At 40.7% G+C, this 23,035-nt stretch overlaps 1 protein-coding gene across 6 annotated transcripts in view; it reads right to left on the bottom strand.

Annotated features, from left to right (window-relative positions):
• Positions 1-23,035, bottom strand: part of LOC118429254 (WD repeat-containing protein on Y chromosome-like) — a 48,811-nt gene that overhangs the window by 23,087 nt on the left and 2,689 nt on the right. For 3 of the 6 annotated variants that reach the window (XM_035839722.1, XM_035839723.1, XM_035839725.1), the window contains exons 2-5: positions 15,015-15,094; positions 7,329-7,443; positions 3,001-3,108; positions 2,582-2,728 (exon numbers count right to left, since the gene is read on the bottom strand). In XM_035839722.1, the coding sequence (XP_035695615.1) occupies positions 2,582-2,728; positions 3,001-3,108; positions 7,329-7,443; positions 15,015-15,094 (450 nt within the window). Of the gene's footprint in view, positions 1-2,581; positions 2,729-3,000; positions 3,109-7,328; positions 7,444-9,344; positions 9,684-11,504; positions 12,187-15,014; positions 15,095-17,108; positions 17,244-23,035 lie in introns of those variants that run through there. The other 3 variants (XM_035839724.1, XM_035839727.1, XM_035839726.1) reach the window with 3 other exon arrangements.

Raw genomic sequence — 23,035 nt, forward strand, 5'->3', positions numbered from 1 at the left:
AATTGAACGTACGCCGCCATTTTCATGCCATTTTCATTTCACCGCTAGCTGTAAAGTTTCACGTCATAGTGGTTATGGCGGACCAAAAATAAAAGAAAATTATTGATAATATACGTCCATTTTCTCATGACTTTCTGTATGCTCATGCAGGTTTTTGTTTTGTGAAATTACTAACAGGAAAGGAAGGAACAACAGAGGATGTATAAAGGTACATAGAGGCAGTTAATTGTTCCATGTTTCTTCCTGGCAGTATTATTGAAGCCCTACCCAACCACGCGCCCATTCTCCGTGTAATTTCTTGGTTATTGAAATTATGATATTCCATTCCTAGCACAATAAGAGAGTAAAAAAAGATACAGAAAACATTTAGTGGCAAAGGTAAGCTGTACCAGCAACATGTAACAGGAGAAAATGATGCGTTGATCATTTGTCAAATTAGTATTGCTTGCAAACTCGCAGTAAACGTGGCGGTATTATGGTAATAGATAATTGTTAAATATTGCTGGAAAAATCTTACTTGCCCGATCGGGAAAGTGGGGAAGGACATGTGCTTGCCCGATCAGCACTTTGGGACAATCTGGCTAATGGACTTGACCGGTACCACTTGTCCAACCCTGGATGAGTCATTTAATCATTGGGCAATGCTAATGGTACTCACTGCAATACCCAAAAAGGCAATTTTCAGCTCTGGTCTTTGAACATGTCCTACCCGATGTCTAAGTGGATGTGCAATATTCAGCACAGGGCAGCAAAATCAGTTTTGTTCCAGCAAGGAGGCTATATAACCTCCTTGGTTCAGGGGGAGATAGGTTTTTGTAATTTTTTAAGGAAATATTTTCTATCACTGATAGTATCAGAATCAGATGGTGGACCTACTACAACTATATATACCTTCTTTTTATCTCATGCACTGTACAAATTTTACAATGGGAACAGGCCAAGGGAAGAGAATTAGTTCTGTTCACATTGGGATATTATACAAAAGTCATGCAGTTCATGTACGTTAAACAGCCTCATTACCCACACTTTGGGTATCTACTGGCTACAAAATACACCCGATATTATTATTATTACCTTTGCCAGAATGGCTAAGGTTATGTTTTGGGCTTGTGAGTCTGTGTGTCTGTGTGTGTGTCTGTGTGTGTGTTAACAGCATAACTCAAGAAGTCTTGGATGAATCCCGATAATATTTGGTAGGTGGGTAGGGGTCGGGAAAACGAAGGTCAAGTTTGATAATGGGCCCCCTAGCGGCTTGCTAAGGTACTGCAGCAGAACCTCAATTTTTGATATCTCCTGTTCTGGACATGCTGTGATCATGATTTTTGAGTGGTAGATAGCCCTCGAGGCAGAGAGTAAGTGCTGTGAGTTTGGGCCCCCTAGCGGCTTTTTTGGAACTGCAGGCGCCGGTTTCCTTTCAAACTTTGGACGAGAGTAACTCTACAACGTGTTGACGGATCGTCATGATTTTTGGTATGTAGATAGAATGAGTGATGACTTACATAATGGTATACTAATTATGCAAATCAACAGCTAATTTGCATAATTAATGAGGAAAATTTATAAATCCACTGCATTCCATGATAGGACTTTCAAACTTGTCACATATGTAGCTGGGAAGGAGAGAAATGTCGATAGATATCAATTATGCAAATGATGGCCTCATTTGCATAATTAATGAGAAATATGAAGATGTTGACGGATCATCATGTTTTTTGGTATGTAGGTAGCGTAAGTGAAGACAAACATAATGAGATACTAATTATGCAAATCAACAGCTAATTTGCATAATTAATGAGGGTATTTTATAAATTCACTACGTTCCATGATAGGACTTTAAAACTTGTCACATATGTAGCTGAGAAAGAGAGAAATGTCAATACATATTTATCATGCAAATGATGCTCTCATTTGCATAATTAATGAGAAAATGTGAACGTGTTGACGGATCGTCATGATTTTTGGCATGTAGATAGCCTAAGTGAAGACTTATATAATGTGATACTTATTATGCAAATTAACAGCTAATTTGCATAATTGATGAGGAAAAGTTTATAAATCCACTGCATTCCATTATAGTACTTTCATCAAAGTTGTCACATATGTAACTGAGAAAGAGGGAAGAGAGTAAGAGGTGTAATTAAAGACTTTGAAAGAGAATAAGTCAAGAATGGATCAAAGGATCATCATGATTTTTGGTATGCTGATAGCTTAAGTTATGCTTGATACAATTTGATATCAATTAATTGTAACTTGGGATCTAATTTACATAATCAATGCCATTTTATAAACCAACTCCAAGCATATAATTATGAAGAAAATGAAATGAGTAACGCATTTGTCTACAGACATCATTCTACATAACAAACCTGGTTTATTTGGCAAAGGTATGTGTTCGTGGAACTCTAGTTATTATTATTGTTGTTGTTGTTATTGTTATTGTTATTATTATTACTATACAGATCTCTGGGTTCAAAAAAATAAAAGTATTATGTTAACAGCTGAAGTGGTGACTTACTGGGGTACAATTTTGTTAGTCTGAATTTGTCAAAATTGTAACCACAAAACAGTTATGGAAGTTTACCTTGTTGAAGACACAATGCTTGATGTGAGCCGAGGACCGGAAGGGAATGTCACGCTTGGTACGCATGTAGTCATTCTCACGGTACTGAAGCAGCATGTAGGTACAGAACTCGTTCCAATCTATCAGACCATCACAGCTGGTGTCCATCTGGGAAAACATCGCTATGCTTATAAAATTGATGGTAACATTACTCTGAATATCACATATCCATATACTGGGCACACGGACTTGTATCAGCCTTTATCATTCACCTTGTCCTTGAGGTGCATCCAGGGGAAAAACCTCCTGTTGTTTCTGTATGGCAACTGAGTTCCAAAAATGATATGCGTAATAGGATCAGCAAACAATATGTTTCCATCTTAGGAACCTGCTGTTACAAACATGACAGATAGTTCTCAGTAAACATTTGTTCTTCGTACCTTTTTGAAAAGAGCATCAATCTGGTCATTCCAAGCTGGGGTTCCGAGAGTGGAGGAGACGGCTTCTTTGAACTCATCCAGGGTCATGTTACCAGCCTCTCTCTTTATCTGAATCAAAAACAGTAGAACAACATTTGACCTGGTAACTCATATCTTACTAGTGTATGTATGTATGTATGTGCATAGGCCAGGATTGGCCCCTTGCGTAGGGTAATACCGCAGTCTTACAAGGTGATATACCCTTCTTTGGTGGCAGAGTACAAGACGGTGACACGCCATCTCCCATCCGGGTGAATGTTCCAAAACGTCACTCACCATGTGGCTGGATCTGATACAAGACAAAGGTTTGCCAAGCCTCCATCCGGGTGATTTGAGTTGAATCACCAACTCCAGTCAGAATGATTTGATTCATCGCACACAGCACCATTGCACCTGTGGGGGTTCTTTAACGTGCCTGGGGCATGGTTCTCCCCAGACACGGAACCTCCATTTAAAGTCCTACCCAAGACGGCCCTAGCCGAAACTAGGTACTCATTTTTACCTGAGTAAAGTAAGAAAGGCCGTGTAAAGTGGCTTTCCCAAGGGCACAAGATCGGTGACACGCGGCCGGATTCGAACTCGAGACCTCTCGGTCCCGAGGCAAACACGCTGCTGCTGTGCACCGCGATCTCACCTATGTTACTAAACTTAACATGGCACGCTTTTCAACATGCTCAGACTAACAGCGCTCCAGGGTCTACCGAAAGTGCGAAAAGGAACGAAAAGGATTGTTTTAAACATTTATCTCAATAATATACTTGGATAATAAATACATTCATATGGTTCCTGAACCCTTCACAATCCGCATTACAAGTGGCAAATGCTGTGAGACGTTACTGTGAATGTACCTTGTACCGATTTTGTGCTACGCCAAACAGTGTGCCCTAACTTGGTGCGCTTTTGTAATTTTGCTCTCGTCAGAACATACAAATGAGCTGATTTGCATAATTAATGCCAAAATGGCAGAACCATTTTATGATAAATGATAAGATCTTTTTACTTGTGACATATGCAAGGTAACCAATGATGAACATCACTATGAATAATTATATAAATGTATCTACATACCAAAATTTATAATGATTCATCAACCCCTTTTTGGCTTATTCTCTTTCAAAGTTTGAATCAAAGTTGGACACTGCAATTAACAGCTGCTAGGATGACCACACCTTGAAGTCTGTCCCTCCCAACAGCCATATGACTCCAAAATCATGACCACAGGCACAGCATGTCCAGAATACAAAATATGAAAACCGGAGGTTCCATGCGCCAGCCACAGCGGCCACAGACTGTGTTAAGATTCTGTTTGCCTTCGGCCGTCGGGCAATCCTACTTTAGGTGATATTGAATTCACCATGTTGTATTCTACTTTCAACAACAAGGCATGCATGAGAAGAATGCCGTCATTCTTTTCGTGTTCAATTACTTTGGATGTGCGAGTGCGCGGCGATCCCAATACAATATATCATCATCTTATTTATTTCAAGATCTATTTAACAGAAATTACTGATTTTCGGAATCATCTGCTCACCCTCTTCCTTTAAGCAAATTTTTGCCAAAAAAATTACTATGAAGCCATTCAACAACTTTGCAATATTGGATACTAAACTCGGCACAAAAAGTTTGGAATATCAACTTTGGCTGATCATATTTCCCTTATTTCCGCATCAATTTCAATGTTTTATATATCAATAGAAAGTGTGTGTGATTTCCTTTTATGTGGTATCAGACTCTTTGTGATTATAAATTCGTGGAACGAGCACCAGGGCTGCTTACGTCAGTGGGTCACCAAAAAAAAGTGCCCAAATTTCCCTTTTTGTGTGAAATACTGTATCATCCTGCTGGTATGGGTGCTGGTGTCAATGATTCAATCTATCCTTTTTCACATAATCTTTGGCATACAGAACATCCACGTTTATCTTTAACATTTGAGTAGAGTATATCTGCCCTTTTTGCAGTTGGATGGCCGAATCAAAGTGCAGAGGCGGCAAGGAAAATACCACGCTGTCGCACGGATACAGCGTAATAGCACCGTAGCGCTTGGTGGCGGCAGTGTCATGGTGTGGTGGGATGTATGGCTGCCACAGGAAAAATAAGTGTAACAGTGGTGTTCAAGGACTGCTAAACCGAAGACGCCTAGCGGCTTAAGCCTTTCGGCCGAACGGTTTGCACGTTCGATTTGTGATCCGGCTGCCCGGGTTCGGCGCGGGTTCGAATCCCGGGAGCCGGGGTGTTGTTTCTTTCTGTTCTTACTCGCCCCTGCCAATTTCTACAATGGTTCCCACGCCGGCCCTGTGAGTAACAGGCTAGTATGTGCCACACAGGGATGTCGATCTCGGAGATTCGAGGACGAATCTTGAAAAGAAAAGGGGGAGTAGTGTAACAGTGGTGTTCAAGGACTGCTAAACCGAAGACGCCTAACGGCTTAAGCCTTTTGGCCGAACGGTTTGCACGTTCGATTTGTGATCCGGCTGCCCGGGTTCGGCGCGGGTTCGAATCCCGGGAGCCGGGGTGTTGTTTCTTTCTGTTCTTATTCGCCCCTGCCAATTTCTACACAAGGTTCACTTTATCATCCCAGACAACCCCAATACTGTGAGATAAAGCGACACCATTTTTCATTCAGTCGCAATGTCTTATCCCTTCAGTATGGGGCCAAATGACATTCTGCAAGATTACACCGCCCGTCCACGCACAAAGTCTGCAATGGTCCTTGCTCGGTATGGACGGGCGTTGTATTCTAACGCTTACAGAATTGCATTTGGTCCCATACACACGAGGTATGACAATGCGATTATGCGACTGAATGGAGAATGGTGTCGCTTTATCTCACTGTATTGGGGTTGTCTGGGATGATAGTGAACCTTGTTTTTCCTGTGGCAGCCATACATACACCACACCATGACACTGCCTCCGCCAAGCGCTACGCGCTCTGTCTGTGCCACAGTCAGCGTGGCATTCTCTTTGCCCCTCGAACTCCGCACTTTGATTCGGCCATCCAACTGCAAAAAGGGCACATATACTCTACTCAAATGTTAAGGATAAACTTGGATGTTCTGTATACCAAAGATTATGTGAAAAAGGATAGATTGAGTCATTAACACCAGCACCCATACCAGCAGGATGATACAGTATTTCACACAAAAAGGGACATTTGGGCACTTTTTTTGGTGACCCACTGACGAAAGCAGCCCTGGTGCTCGTTCCACGAATTTATAATCACAAAGGGTTTGATACCATATTAAAGAAAATCACACACGCTTTCTGTTGATATATATAACACATTGAAATTGATACAGAAACAACGGAAATATGATCAGCCAAAGTTGATATTCCAAACTTTTTGTGCTGAGTTTATATTAAGTAAATTGACCTTAGTGCCATACAATCTTCTTACAATGTGGATACATCAGTAAAATTTTTCATTCCTGAAAGACATACATGTATTGTACTGAGTAATGTTACATACAATCAGTCGCACAATGTCATTTCAATTTGCTGACTATTATCCCAATGTTTGAACCCTACGTTTGATAATTGTCAACAAACAGCTGTGGCTCACAGTGTTTTTTTAAATTTACTAGATTAGCCCTCATCTTTGACCCATACATTTTGCTAATTTTTTAATGATTTTTTCCTGCTCTATCACATCATGCTTTGTAAATCTTAATCCCTAGCCTCCAGGGTAGGTATAATGAAAAGGGTCTAAATCACAACCCTGGGATATTGTGCCAATATTTGCTGTCAAGGCAACTGAACCATGGATTATAATCTGAATGGCTTTACCCCCTAGCCTTTCCCAGAACAATTAAAGCCATGCTGGTCACAAGTGTCAACAAAGGTAAACTTGTTTTCCAGTCTATTAGCTCTTTTCTCCCCATTGTTCGGTAACCAGGCAATGCTGTTCAAGCCTGACTACCCCAGTCCCAAGAGGTCAAGAGTTCATGTCTCACTGTTACCACTGGTCAGGAAAAAATCTTTGGTCTCCATTTAGAGCACAAGGAAAGCGGGCTGATTTGAGAATGCCATCTTCCTAATGCTTAGAGAAACAGTTCATCAAACAGGATACCTGTACCTGTCAAATATTAATGTATAACATGAATGCAAAAAATGAAATTCCACAAATCTCTATCTAGTAATCAGATCCATAGTGAATCTGAAATAAAGATTTATCGAGACCACTGGCAGGCTAAGATTGCTGTCTGGATATCATATTACATGTATTGTACAATTAGCACATTGTAGTACCGTGGACACGACTTTGTACTCTGGAACTTCAGGCGGAGCCTTACCTTGGTGTTCCCATGTTGCTCAGTAGGCCTGTGCACCTGAAACTTCTCCATCAGCTGCTGCAGGTGCTGCAGGTTAATGTAGTCTTCCAGCCGCATAGAGGCATCTCGGTCAAAACTGGCAAAGCAAGAAAAGAATCATAAAGTAAAATTGATATAGATACTAGAAATGAGCATCATTCATCATTACACAATGCAAATAAAATCATCAGTTGCATAGTTCATGAGATCATAATTGCTCACGACAGGTGAAGGTATTTGGTCAAGAAACAGGCAACATTGAATTACAGTCAAACCTGTCTATAGTGGCCACTCAAGGGACCGGACAAATTTGGCCACTATAGACAGGTGGCCTCTGTATAGAGGTGGCAACTTGTAGATAAAATACCCAAGGGACCGAAAAAAAGTGGCCACTATGGACAGGTGGCCCCTCTGTAGAGGTGGCCCCTAATACAGGTTTGACTGTATACGCAACAATATGATAACAAAACTTGCATTATTACCTCCATGAAATGTCATGGAGGTTATATTTTCTGTTATGTGTCTCTGCCTGTGAACAAGATTACTCAAGAACGGCTGGATGGATTAGTTTCATTCTTGTTGTGTTGGTGGGGTGTGATGAAAGCTCGAATCGATGAGATTTTGGGCACCGTATCTGTCGTTATAATCGATGTAATAATATCAGAAATCACTCCTATATCTGCGATATATTGGAACAGGCATCATGCTTTAAGTGTTTGTTAATGGGCTTAGCGCAAAGCAGATGGTGAGGTGATTTGTATGACAGCTGTTTGGGGGTGTCTCTGTCTGTGTACAAGATTACTCAAGAACGGCTGGATGGATTGGTTTCATTCTTGTTGTGTTGGTGGGGTGTGATGAAAGCTTGAATCGATGAGATTTTGGGCGCTGTATCTGTCGTTATAATTGATGTAATAATATCAGAAATCACCCCTATATCTGCGATATATTGGAACAGGCATCGTGCTTTAAGTGTTTGTTAATGGGCTTAGCTCCAAGCGGATACCCATAACAGTAATATCCATTACTCTCAAATACAACCGACCATCAACATACTTAACATCCACAAAAAGCAATGAATATTTCATGGAGGTATGAGGTCCCCGAACTCTAGTTCACATTGCAATCATTTCAAACCATCACATTTCAAACCATAGACAGTCAGTGTATTTCATTACCACTTCTAATACATGTATACATTAATGCAATTATGACGAGCCACAGGAAAGGTAGGATGGATCCTGACATGGCGGAATTGTTGCCCAAATCTAGCCTCTGGTAAGGATAGGTTGCTGCTTTGTTACTACAGTCTAATCATGAGCTTGGTCAACATGTAAGTATCCCTCAGTTTCCTTGCTATTTGTAATATGACGCTAACATTGAGTCATGCAAAGTAACATGAAATTACAATGTACTATTATTATGATATCCTCAGGTACAAAGTAACATAAGATGTAGTATAGTAATCATAATACCTTTAAGTAAATATACCTAGGCTTACGAAATTCAATTCAAATTTAAAACTGTTTGAGCACACCTTAAGCGTCATTTTCTGTCTGAAAATTATTCATAAATATCTTTAAATGGCTGATTCTCCCTCTAACATTGTTTACTATCCTACCAATTAACCTTCCTGATATTCCCTGACTAGTTATAGTCTCTCATATATAAATAAACTTGTTGGTCCCGGTAGCATTTTAGAAATATATAATACAGAACAATTGTGGTTTTTTTTTTAAATAAAATGATATAGCATATAAAATGGTATTAGACCTGACAACAGCCTACTGTCAGTTGGTCATGTTTATGGATTAATTTTCTGACCTTTGATTATATCAAAGTTACTAGTCTGTTTCATTTCTATCATCATGAAATGCAGAATGATACAGTCAATAACTTATAACTGATGTAGACATCTTTGAATGATTATTGTACATATGATTCAAGATCTAAGTCTAAGAATTTTAAATTAAATAGGCAAGACATCACAATGATTCATACTTTCTGTCACCCCAAGCTTCTTGAAGCAAGAACATGCCATCTTCCATCCTCATAGCAGCAAACAGCTCCCACAAAATCACAGGGAATACTCAGATGATGTGACCCAGGACACATCCAGTCCAAGTAGTGCTCAGAGTCTAGTGTGGTAAATCTTGCATGGGATCCAGTCTGGGCAGTACCAGTAATTCTGATCAGCAAGTCCAATAACCTCAAAACATTTTGTTTCTATGTAACATACAAAACTAAGACCCGTCACTTGTGAATTTATGTCCTAAATACCTCCTACAATTGCTTTCAGCAATGCACACAATGTACAATGTTTGTTGTGTAACTACACCTGGCACTGTGATGTCAAAAATGGCCGGGCCAATCAGACAGATGGGAAGATGTCATGTGACTTGGAAATAATTTACCAACTTGCTAAGGAAATGTCAAGCTGTATACGTAGCACGCACGGGCAACTCTATCAATATAAAGGATCACAAATATTTGCCAGGATGGAGTGTTGCTCGGCACTAGTTATAATCCCAATATCAGGATGATAAAACTGACACCATGAGGGTGTCATTTTGTGGATTGTTGAGTGGCTAATTTATTGTGATATATTGATAGGGAGTGAAATATTTGTTTTTCACTATTTTGACATTTTTCTCCTGACCTCCTATGCCTGTCGTTTGTCAATTTTTTGTCAAATGTATTCAACTACGTCTCAGAGCATAGAGATAAAGTGAGCGAGTAAATCCAGAATTTTGCTGACGTACCATCCTTTTACGATGATCATCATTTGTTTCTATTCTCAAAAACGAACATTTAGATTCACTGGATATTAAAATTATGTAAACAATATTCACAATTTAGTGCCCTACAGCGCTGCACTAGTATGTAGAGATTGTGTTGGAACAACAATTTATAAACAAACATTATTTCTATCATAGTACAAAGCTAAATTTTCTTCCAACACAAAAGTACTCACGTATCAAATTTTCAATGACCACTGCCACCTTCTTCAGGATCAATACTGATGACCAATCACTTCAGAACGTAAACTTGCAAGAGTTACGGACAGGTGATCACATTAACACATACATTCCGGATACATATTGTCAGCAATTGGTCAAATCATGTTTATCCTTGTTCCATTAAAGATAGCCATGATATACTCAGCCAACTTGCGTGACAAGTGACTTTCCGTTTTTGTCTCATCCAATCCATGGATGGGCATTAGTCAACTGCTGGAGACTGCGATTAGAGTTTAATTTGTCATGATTGCAACCCTTAAACACTAACATTAATAATCTAACTCTAACTGCAATTAGACAATAAGAGTATTATATTGTTTACTCCTATAAATGCCATTTCACAAACCGGGTGTAACGTTATGCTCACAATATAGTAGGACTGGTCCCTTCATTTTCGTTTCTCAAACATTTACACTTTTAAGTGTAAAACTTGCCATAACCAACAAAAAGAAATGATACTGCATTAGGGTTGGGAACTAGTACATCATAACAGTACAAAACCATTTTTTTCTTCTTGGACTGTTAAAAAAACAACTGGATCTGGAAAAAATCAGTGGACCAGATTTTGGACCAATTAGAAATTGAACACATTATATTAAGAAGTGTCCACACGTTTGGGGGCCTACAAGCCCAACAAAATAAGAGTATACTTTGTAGTCATTTCTACAGTTAAATGGTCAAAGGCACTTAGTTGGATAATCCACCAAAAAGTTTCCTTTTGTAGCAAAATGGACCATTGTTTGAGTATTCACAAGTTTTTCCACAACAAATCATGTCCAGGTTCAGGTCCAGGCCTGGACAGGATCCTCTGGACCTGAATTGGAACTGTACCTGAGTTTTATGTACTGTTACCCACCCCTATACTGTAAATGATTGTTTCCTTTTAGATGCATCACATTGATCATGACATATGAATTTGGAGTGAAGAATTAGACCTTCTAAAGTAATACCCTAACACCATGCACATTGTAACACCATGCATTGTACATGCCGTAAATTTTGCAGTGGGCACATGTTTGGTGCAATTTCAGATTTTGGATTCGATACAGGAATCAAAAACTCTGAAGTACATGCTCTGCTTTACAAAATATCAAGGCCAATTGCACCTAAACCACAAATGGAATATAGAAACATCTGTTACCTTGTCTCACTTCTTTCCAACCTCTGGTCTGCTTCCTCCATTTTGTTTGTGTACTTAAAGTCAGTCCTGGTACTATACCAGAGCACCAACCATACTGGATCAGCAACAAGAGTTCTTATGTGGGTCCAGAAGTGGCAGCTGGCTCCTCGGCTGAATGCACTCCCAGCCACTCAGACCTTCTGCTGTTACACTCACAACAATCCCAGTAATTAAGGGTGACCGTAAAAACAAAGTCAACTTAAACAGGGAACTTAAGGGCTTCTACAGAACCACCATTGGACAAGCTGATTCAAAGTTGCTCTGGTCTATTCTGTTGGAATGTACCTGTTGTACTGTCACTACATGCCATGTCACCAGTAACAGTCATTGTGCACACTAAGGCAGGACTTGACATTACAGTTACAGGTCCTGGGAACAAGGCAGGTGGAGCTTTACACGGTGGAAATTGCACAGTCCAAGTCTGACAGATGGAATGTTGCAAATTCTACAGGGATCTCTGATGGACCAATGGCAGGTCAGGAAGAAAATCAAATTAGTTACAAAGAACTCCTGTTTTCGGAATTATGTGACAAGTCCTGTATGTTAACAGTACACCAAACATAAAGTGGGTGGGTAGAAAGATAATAAACCTATGAATATTTTACACCTTGCCAAGGAGAACAGAAAATACAAAGGATTGAAGTCATGAATAGGTCCCTTTGAATTATTATGGATGTACACGTTTGTCAAAGAGCTGTCCTTTATATTGTCTGTGGGTATGTTCATGTTTTCCTCTATTCAGGAACATTACTTGAATACTCAATATCAATTATTTAGGTTCTACATTAAGATTGCTTTGGGGTTACATTGCTTTGGGAATTTGGATGTAAAGAACTATTAAATAGGTACTCTGGACCACTGAAGCGAGCTATAATGACGTGCTGCCTTAATAATTCACACACGGCTGTCTATGATGCATTACCGTGTACATCAATTAACCATTTGTCATAAGCATTTTGTACACTCTAGAAAGATTGACTATATGTACATATGGCCACACCGATTTTATTTGTTGTTTCTCAGATTTTTTCAGAAAAAAATTGGGTCGGTCAGTCGAAAAAAAATTTTGGGGGGGTAAAAGTCGCGGGTAGGAGAGGTCGGACAGGAAAACCTAAACTTTCAACATTTAGGGGGTCCCTGGTAGCAAAGTCAAAAGTTTGAAGAAAAATGATAAATGTACCGTCCAAAATAGGCACGTACAGCTACTGGAATTTGAGGCCCATGGTTGATTTGAGAAAGGAGAGGCAGTGAAATTTTGTCAACACGAGGTGTGGCCCTGAAAGTTTGTTTTTTTCAAATCGGAAAAAATAGGGTCGGGAAATCCGAGAAACAACGAATAACATTGGTCTGGCCTAACCATGAAAACCAATGCAAAATCATCCAAAGTTTCGTAAGTTACCATTCAGATTAGCAAAGAAAACTCCATAATCTCATACTCTTGTCAAATAAGGTGCTTCTCATTGTTTAGGCAAATGAGGTCTCAATTTGCCTTAAATCATATCAGTTGATCATTTGCCTGAATAACACAAATCAAGCTGCTCAAAGTAAGAAAAGTCTTATCAAAGTGAAGAAACTTATTGTTAGCATTTCTCCATACTTAAATGAGGAACTGTCTAATGATGGTCACCTTTACTAACATGCAAATGCTGCAAGTATGAAATTTCTTTAGAGTGCATTATTACCCCCAAACCTTTTTTCATTAAGTTTGTTAGAGGTCTTTAAAATGAATGAAACCGTTTTCTTGTGCCCTGGTATCATGATCAAACTGGGGAGCCTAAACTTACGTCACTTCTTCCCGAGCACAACCAGCTATCTATTGCCCCAAAATCGTGCACATAGCTTGTTCAGAACATATAAAAAGATATAAGAAGATATAAAAACCGGAAGTTACAGTCTGCAGTACCAAGGGAAGCAGCTACGGGGCCCAAAATATATTAATAATTTCTCACAGCCAACAAACACACCGAGTATAAGACAATTAAATCACACACACACACACAAATGCACACAGACACACAAACACACACTCATTTCTAGTAATGTTATATTTACCTCCATGAAAAATGGGGGTATAGTTCTGGTCTGTCTGTCTGTGCGTGTGTATCTGTCTCTGTGTGTCTCTGTTTCCAGATATTTGTGGTCACCATAACTCTAGAACCTGGGGATGGATATATTTGGTATGTGGATAGGTGTTGGAAAGACAAAGGGCAGGGTCGTAGTTTGTGGCAGGTGGAAGATTAGTAGATACCAATGCAAATAACTCCCTAATTTGCATAATCAATGTGAAAGTGTCATAACTATTCAAAGTACATGTAGCAAATGATTGGATTGTCAACATTGTGACTTGTGTAAGTTTGATAAAGGTGTACATAATCGAGCATAGATTATGCAGATGTCCAAGTCATTTGCATAATCAGAATATTTCATTGGGGTAGGAGCAGGGCTCTAGCCAGCGTCCGTTTTTCCGTCAATTGACGGAAATTTGTTGCGTCTGACGGAAAAATTTTCAAACCAATCCGTCAACCTTGACGGACAAAAATCCTTGGTGGAAGCTTCAGGCGGCTTGGGGACGCCATCCACGGCCGTAAAAGCCACGTTTGTTTTGCTATTGTTATGATTGTTGACAATGTGTGTCGGTGCCCTTTCGCATACGATAATCTCATTAAAACCCGTTTTTCAAGGTCTCAGTTCAGTCCTTCCAAGGACGTTGGTCCTTCTAATTAATTTTCTCGACGATTGGCTGACGGAAAAAAGTTTCGAGCTGGCTAAAGCCCTGGGTAGGAGGTATCCAAACTCTTGTTTTGGCTGCTTTGGCTTCTGTGCCTTGGTATTTCAACCAAATGACATGAGATTTGGTATGGAAATGCCTATAATCCATTCCCATAGGGTGTCATTTATGCACCACTTGGGAATGATTCATTTGGGGATTTCAGGCCATATTTAACCCAAATCTATGTGTCCTCTGAGTGTCTATTCTTCATGGGTTACATTTTCAAAAGTTGATTTGGACTGAAAAAATCACGCAAAAGTCCATTCTTTTAGTGGAAGCCTTTTTGGACTGGTCTATTGTACATGGGGATGAAACTTGTCTGGAAGAGTCACTTCTTGCACAGGGGAGATTTTCAAAAATTCAATTTTGGACCGGGTGATTATGCAAAAGTCCATTATTCTTAATATCTGAATGAAAGCTCATCTGTGTTGGTAGAATCCATAGTTGTGCAGTTTAAACTTTGTTTCAACACAAAAAGATGACATGCTTTGACCAAAAATTTATGGTGAGCGTGATGAGGTGTGATGGGGTCACGGGTATATATTTAGTCTGGCCCACAAATGACCTACATAGACCTAGGGATGCAGAGGGGGGAGTCACTCAGGGAGAGCCAGGGACAGAGAGAGGTCCAGCCCTGAGTCAGATGTAGCAGTTTCAATCATGGTTTAAAAAGACTTAAAACAACATCTCTGAGGTCTCACCTCTGAACATTAGCCGTGGAGCTGAAGCTTTTCTTCCTCTGTAGACGAGAAGATGACGGGACATCGCTGGCCACAGTTACCTGCAGAACACATGTGAAACAAAATCACTCTGGGTCTCGCTCGTGAGCATACTCTAAATTAAGTGATCATCCCTAAACACATAAATAGTGCATTGTCTGTTTCTTCTTTAATCATTCAATGTGTAAATGATGTCAAACTTTGTCTTGCTGATCACATCAATGTTCGAAAAGAAACTGCTAGACTAATGTCCCAGTTGCCTAACAAAAGTCATTCTACTTCCAGATGAGCCTGGCATCGTTGGCAATGTGTAAATGCAGGAACATTTTGCAGAAGTTGGTTTGTTACACCATCTTCTCAAACAAGATAACCTACCTCCAGGAAGAACAAGACTATTTTAATCCAAAGTGCAGGGGGAAGCACTAACATCAGACATTCCCTAACATGAGACAGATTTTGACTGATCTTTTTATATTATACGAGGGGCGTGCAATTAGTAATGGTCCTGACCCATTTCCCAAAGCAGGAGATTAATGAAACTTGGCACAGTTATTAGTCTTTCTCTTCATAGGAATCACCCAGAGTTATGCATTTCTCCCTTCGTTTGATGCAGCTCTGGACACCGATTTTGTAGGACACCCCAGGTTGGTCCTCCAACTGATGCCTCATCAATGGCACAAGAGGGACGACCAGGTCTGGGAGCTGTTTCCACAGACTTCCAGCCACGTTTGAATTCAGGATGCCAGCGTTTTACAAGGTCATATGATGGGGCATCATCACCATAAGTTTCATTTATTTCATCAAAAGTCTTCTTTGGTGTGCGTCCTTTCAAATACAAAAACCGGATCACTGCGCGACACTCAACTGGTTCCATTTCACACCTGGTCCATTTCGCACCTGACTAAGTTCAAACACCAGTAAATCAGAAACCACAATTAGTTCAGAGCTGTCTTTTGCAACATAACCCATAGAGATATGAATTATTACACATACAAAATTTCATTTAGATCAGACAACTGGAAGTGGGTCAGGACCATTACTTATTGCACGCCCCTCGTATGCACTACTGTCACTGATCTTGGAGGCTGTGCTGTGTGAGGAGGTTTATGCCTGTCGCCAAATTTGGTAACAAACGTAACCACCACAAGTACGATGGTTGCCACGGTTATATTATCCGCGTATAAGACTAGAAATTACCGTTTTTGTGATGCTGTACAGTTTTTCTGGCTTTCTAAAGAAACAAGAACGGATTGTTGACTGCCATTTGTGTCCCACCTTGCTTAATTATAACAAAATGTTGTACAGAAATGACTGTAACAAACGTTACCATTGTTTGACGCTGTCTAAGCTTTCTATTTGACCTGGTGTAAAAAAAAAAACTGCCCACTTTTTAAATGCCCCTACTTATGGATGTCAACTTATACCTTAATGATGTAGTCAATAAGGTAAGTCCTTTCAAAGAAAACAGGGTAAAGTCTACTGTTGTAACACCTGCCCTGTGATGCATTACCGATGGGACCGAAAATAATAAGTTGCCATTTTTTGGCTATGGTTTATATATAATAAAAGAGGAATTTTCCTAAACAACCAGGTAGTTTTCACTGAAAATAAAGCCGATTTATTTTTCGACCAAAAAATGCCATTTTTTTTACATTTCAGTGAGAACGAGTGGTATGTCAAAGGTACATCTATTCCAAATTTCAGATCATTTTGTTGTAAAATAGATAGACGACATGTTCTGCGGATCGTGGTTGTAAGTTACATGTACAGTATGTGGAGGTCGGGGGAGGGGATTCGTATATTGGTCTGGAGCAAGTTATTGGTAGTTTTGGAACAGTTACCTCCAAATTTGAATCCCAACCTTACCACGACACCCTGACTTCCTTCCCAACCTGTTCTACATGTAAATCGCTTGACTCATTTGACTCCTTCTAGATCGCCATTTTACTATCCCCCGACCACTCCCTCCCTTAACAATCATCTGGCTGGCACAACCAACCAGTAGCGAACCTCGCAGACTATCAGTCGGCTCTGCGAGACAATATGTCACAGAAGGGGCTTGAAGGTGGCACTTACCCCAAACCCCACTCTCTTCCTCAATATGTAAGACCCGATGGCGTCGGACGGTGTCGATGACGCTGCTTTGGACGGGTTGGATTGAGAACTTGGGGAGCGGCCAGACATGGGCATTGGGGAGCGGGTGAGACATTAGCGGTAGTGAGAAAGCCCGGTCATCTCTGCTCACCAGGCAACATAACACAAGACGCTGTTAGCTGTATAGTTGTTATGCCTCATTTAGCACGTGTGGGTATGTCTTAGCGCGCCCTTAATTAAACTTGACGTCATTGTGCTTTTATCTTATCCCTGCGTGTTCGGTCCGCATGGTGAGGAAATCCTGGACACTACAGTCTTGATATCCCCATATGTGAAATCCACTAAACGTAACATGATACAATATGATCTATCGTAACATAGCACAGCACAGCACAACACAACATAACATCTGAGCGAAAAAGACATGGAATGGCGCATGACGGGACCATGTTATCCCATAGACGCACAGTGTTCCTGCATGTGAGGTGGAACTAGATCAACAGTGCAGTTCTGCTCCACTCCACCAGCCATGTTTGCACAGCGGAGCCTAAACACCGTTACGTGCTGTGGTCAGGTTAGTATAAACACTGCAAGCCAAGTGTTTCTTCTCTTTCGTAACATGGCAAAAGTGTGCTGCTGACAACTCTTTCCTTGTTACTACAGTGTAGATATGGGACAGTTCTTCCAGTGAAACGGGTTTTTCTGTTCTCGCACGATCCGTTCTGGAGATACATCGCCGGAAAAGCCCCTTCCAAAAAGTTCCACGCTAAAGAACACTATACCTGCATTACATGCAGGTAATGAGGAAACACGTACGAAGTAAAGTAGCTTTACATACAAGTCCATCATGCATGGTAATAAGGGGCGCGTACATTTACGTCTTCCACAGTGGAATTATTCTAATCACCAAATGACAGTGCAAAGCTCTGGTGGACACGGAGAATACCGAACCTCTGACCTGGCTTTGGCCGTCAGGTCATGCTGAAGACAAAGACGACAGGTGCAGCCTCTATCCCCGAGCTCACAATAATGGTGAAAAGTCCTCAATTTCGACAGATTAGCTGTTCCATGGGCTTATGAGAGAGAGAACTGGTTTATTTGAACACACACAACTTCAGGTACAAGATGATAGTCCGAAATTGCCTCGCACAATGTACAAAAGGGACATGGTGCTTAAGAGTATTATAATAAAACGCCCTGCCTACGTGGAATAATCTAATAATCACCATTCACAAGTAATAAAATCGACCTCATTTCAATCCAAAATAGAAGTATTGAGAAAGATTAAAAAGTGACATTGAAAGTCTAATATGAGTTTAAAATATCGTCATAATATGGCAACGCAGTATTCCTAAAACGTGACGCTCGACACTTAAACTTAAACCTGAAAGATCTGAATCCACACAAAGCAAGTGGACCAGACGGCCTACCAACAAGGATCCTCAAACTAGCAGCTGCTGAGTTAGCCCCTGCTCTGACTATTATTTGTCAGAAATCACTTGAAACTGGTCAAATCCCTTCCCCATGGCTACATGCTAATATCTCTCCCATCTTTAAAAAGGGGGACAGGACTGATCCTGCAAATTACCGTCCTGTTTCTCTCACATGTGTTTGTAGTAAGGTTATGGAGCACATAGTGCAATCACAGATGATGGATCATTTTGACAAATACTCTATATTATCTGACAAGCAGCATGGGTTTAGGAAAAAGCGTTCATGTGAAACCCAACTTATTTTAACTACAACTGACTTAGCCCATTCTTTAGATACCAGGTCGCAAACAGATATGATTATAACCGATTTCGCAAAAGCTTTTGACAAAGTACCTCATGATCGCTTACTCCTAAAACTCCAAAATTATGGTATTAGGGGTAAGGTACTTCACTGGATCTCTAATTTCCTCAAAAATCGTAAACAAAGAGTGGTAGTTGGGGGAGAGCACTCAGAGTGGGCAGAGGTAGTCTCTGGAGTGCCCCAGGGTACCGTGCTCGGACCACTACTGTTCTTAGTGTACATTAATGACTTAGCCGACAACCTCAACTCTAACATCCGTCTCTTTGCGGATGACTGCGTCATTTACAGGGAGATAAACAGTGACAGAGATCACACCCTCTTACAAGAGGACATCAATACATTAGATACATGGCAAAACACATGGCAGATGAAATTACACCCGGACAAATGTTTTGTTATGCGTTATACCCACAAACGTGAACCTAAACTCTACGACTACAAACTAGGAAGTCATGTTCTAGCCGAGACTAACAACCACAAATACTTAGGAGTCACGCTCAACAACCAGCTCTCTTGGTCACAACACATACAGTACAGTGCTTCCAAGGCTAACAAGACGTTAGGCTTTGTGAGACGCAATCTTTATAACTGCCCCAAATCAGTCAAAACAAATGCATATACATCCCTTGTTAGACCACATTTAGAGTATTCCAGCGCTGCCTGGGATCCATACCACAAAGAGCACATTGCTAAGTTAGAGTCCGTTCAAAAAAGAGCGGCCAGATTTGTCACAAATTCGTATCATAGTTATGATAGTGTCACCAAACTTGTCTCTGATTTGGGGTGGGATACTTTACGCAACGGAAGGACAGCAAATAGATTAACAATTTTACAGAAAGCAAGACACCATAAAGTAGCCCTACCGGTCGAAACTCATCTAAAGCCTGTACCGCGCCAATCGCGACACTCAAACCCAAATTCTTACAAGGCTCTACCTTTTCACAAAGACTGCTACAAACATTCCTTCTTCCCACAAACCGTGAGAGATTGGAACTCTCTACCATACGAGGTCACGGAGATCACAGACGCTCCAAAGTTCAAGGAGGCAGTTCTCCGACGCCTCAGGGGACATTAAGGCGCAGCACTCCCCCTGGACGCTTTGCCCCAACTGAGGGGCGTTGTCCAGTACTCAATCAAGATCAACTGATGGAAGTTGTCTGTATTTCTGAGGTCACTACCATGTGCCTCAGAGCGACCTGGTGGTAGCCAGTTCAATACCTTAGATTGAACAAGGGATTTGGCAAACTTCAGACAGTGTTCTTTACGTCTTACACGTAAAGGCTCTAAATCACACATCTGTAGCACTGAACTGTAGACATCATCTAGTGTCGTGATATCTTGGGTACTAGTGTTCACGCAACGTGTGTAATGTATTTCTCTGTATATGTGCGGTTCTTTTTTATTTCGTTATCCCCCCTTACGGATGAGAAAATATCTTAAGAATAAAACTGGTATTATTGAATTTGAAAACAAGTATGGATCAAAACCGTCTGGAAGACCGGCAGAAAAATGAAGAAAAAAAATTCTACGGTAAATATTTTGGATCAATGAAAACCACAAAGCCGGACGCGGACTGTAGCCTCTACCAGGCCTTCCTACGGGTTTATGGGGATCGTAGATTTCGGCCAAAAAATCGGAAAATTGTCCAGGAGAGTCAGTGCGTGCCCTCCGGCTGCGCGGCCGGCGAAACCCTCTCGTAGCAAACTCCCCTGGCAAATTCTTCTCCCTATAATAGCCAACGTAGCCAGTCTAATAGACACTGCTCCAAATGCAGTTGGGCTCGAAAAGAAAAAAGAGCTTGCCATTAAACAACGCGAAACATTAAACGGTGCAGGGTATTTCTGTCCCCAGCCCTCCTCATGTAAAAATGGACTCTTCCAAAGATAATCCCGGAACTCTGAAATGGCTTTGTTACGCAAAAAGAAAAACAACAACACTTGAACAGAACAAGGACGTTATATGAAACGTCTTTGACCAGAACTGCCTTTTTCTGTGCGAATTCGGCACCACAATTGTTTGCCAACAGAAGACACTCAAATTTTGGGCAATAGTAAAACGGCGGATGGACACCGTGACAACGTGGTCTGGCTGATGGATGTAGATTATGCATGGTAATAATCTTATCAACTAAGAGCGAGGCTATTGCCTATACAGGCTATTGCCACACTCAGTGTGTCAAGATCTGTCAATAGCCTAAACAGGCTATTGGCACACTCAGTGTGCCAATAGCCTGTCAGGCTATTGACACACTCAGTGCACTATTTTTTTTTATTTTGACACTAGAAACCACTACAATGAGAAAGTCTTACGATTATGTTCGACAGTCAACACTCTGAAAATACAAATGGCATTCTGTGTCCATCATCAACCCAAAATACGATCTTTTTCACGCGTTTACGGTAAAGGCCGCATGTAGCCAGTCACAAGTATGCAAATGAGCTAACTATATTTAGTACCATGCAAACCTCATGTGATCATGTCGGCTCGGTTTGGAACACGTTTTCAGCTGTGTTTACCGAGAAATTCCTGCCATTTGGGAGAATTTGCGGCCTCAAAACTTATACCACAAGTGAAGCGAAGTTATTGTTGTTGCTTTACTTCCATCATTTTTAATGTGAAAGAACTTTGTGGCGTCATAGCGAGATCGACCGATATGTTACGAGTACCGCGTAACCGCCAAGGATGTTTGGATGACATAGCGGCGGGGAAATCCGCGCCGCTTCGACCGAAAAAAAAACGTGAATTTTGAGCAAAAAATTCCGCAGAAATATGGTTAGAAAAACCCACATTTTATTATTTCAGGAGTCCCTGGTCCAATTAAAAAATAATAATAATAAGTGTACTGTCCAAAATAAGAACGTAGAGGGTGGACTCTGCTGATCTGTGGCTGAAAAAAAAATAAACGTACCTAAACATGCACTCTTGAAAATGCAGACCAAAAAGTCCCAAAGGTGGGTTTTGATGGTTCTGGTCGCAAGACGAAAATATTCTAATATAAGACAGTCCTCGACTAAATTCCCTAATCATAAGTACTTTCTCATTAAGTTGACTCTCATATGAACAATTTTCCCTCTTGGTGTGCTTATCGTCCCTCATGTATGCCAAATCATTCACCATGAAGGAAGTGTCTATACGTAAAGGGGATACGTGGGTGGGGTCTGCATGGGGAGGGTCGCGTAATTCACCATAGATGGAATTCTGCAAAATGTATTCTTATCTATACATAAATACATAATCTACTGGAAAACGTGAATTCCACGACCTCATACCTTCGCCAATTGGTTTGAATCTTTTCGAATGAAGTATTTATACATTTTTCCATTTGATTACAGTCAAATCCGTATTAGCGGCCACCTTTGGATTTTTCCACTGACCTAAGCATTAAGAAATAGTACAAAGCAGCCACCTGTCCAATGTGACCACAGCCATACAGTTTGTCGTTATAAACACTGCCTATTGCGACCATACATCGGCCGTATGTCACCCTGCGCCTGGTTTACAATCGTAGTTTGCGAAGATTCGGGGTTGACAGGGTCATTTTGGCAGTAGCAGAAGGTACGCGTGCCCGAACGTTAGAGTGCAAAACTTCGTCGGCAAATTTACCAACATTCCGCATGGCAATATAGATCATTATTGGGAAATTTGACTTTAATTGGCAGGGTTTTGAGACAATCGAGACAATGTTACTAGTACTTTGTGAGAAAGATCAGTGGGTACTGAAATCATGTGACACTTTTTGCTCGTGGTCAATAGATCAGCATTTTCTCTTAAGTGGCCATAGTGGCCATACTTCTCCAGTCCCTTGAGTGGCCAGTATAGACAGATTTGAATGAATGTAAATGAGGTCCTGATTTGCATAGCTTGTCTCGGTTGATCATTCTTTCTATCCAAGAGGCTCAGGCCCAAAGTATGAAAGTCTTATCGTAGCAGAGAAGCCCTTTTTAGTTTCCTCATTAATCATGTGAATAAACTAATTTGCACTATGTATGCCTGATGATGTATCAGCTGATGGATGAATTGCACTGATGCCTGATAATGTTCACCTTCACTAACCAGTTGGCTTCATAATGTTGTCTGATTTTCCCATCATTTACTGCAATGGGATAATCATGTTT

Source organism: Branchiostoma floridae, chromosome 13, assembly GCF_000003815.2.
Source record: "Branchiostoma floridae strain S238N-H82 chromosome 13, Bfl_VNyyK, whole genome shotgun sequence".
NCBI classification, from domain to species: Eukaryota; Metazoa; Chordata; class Leptocardii; order Amphioxiformes; family Branchiostomatidae; genus Branchiostoma; species Branchiostoma floridae.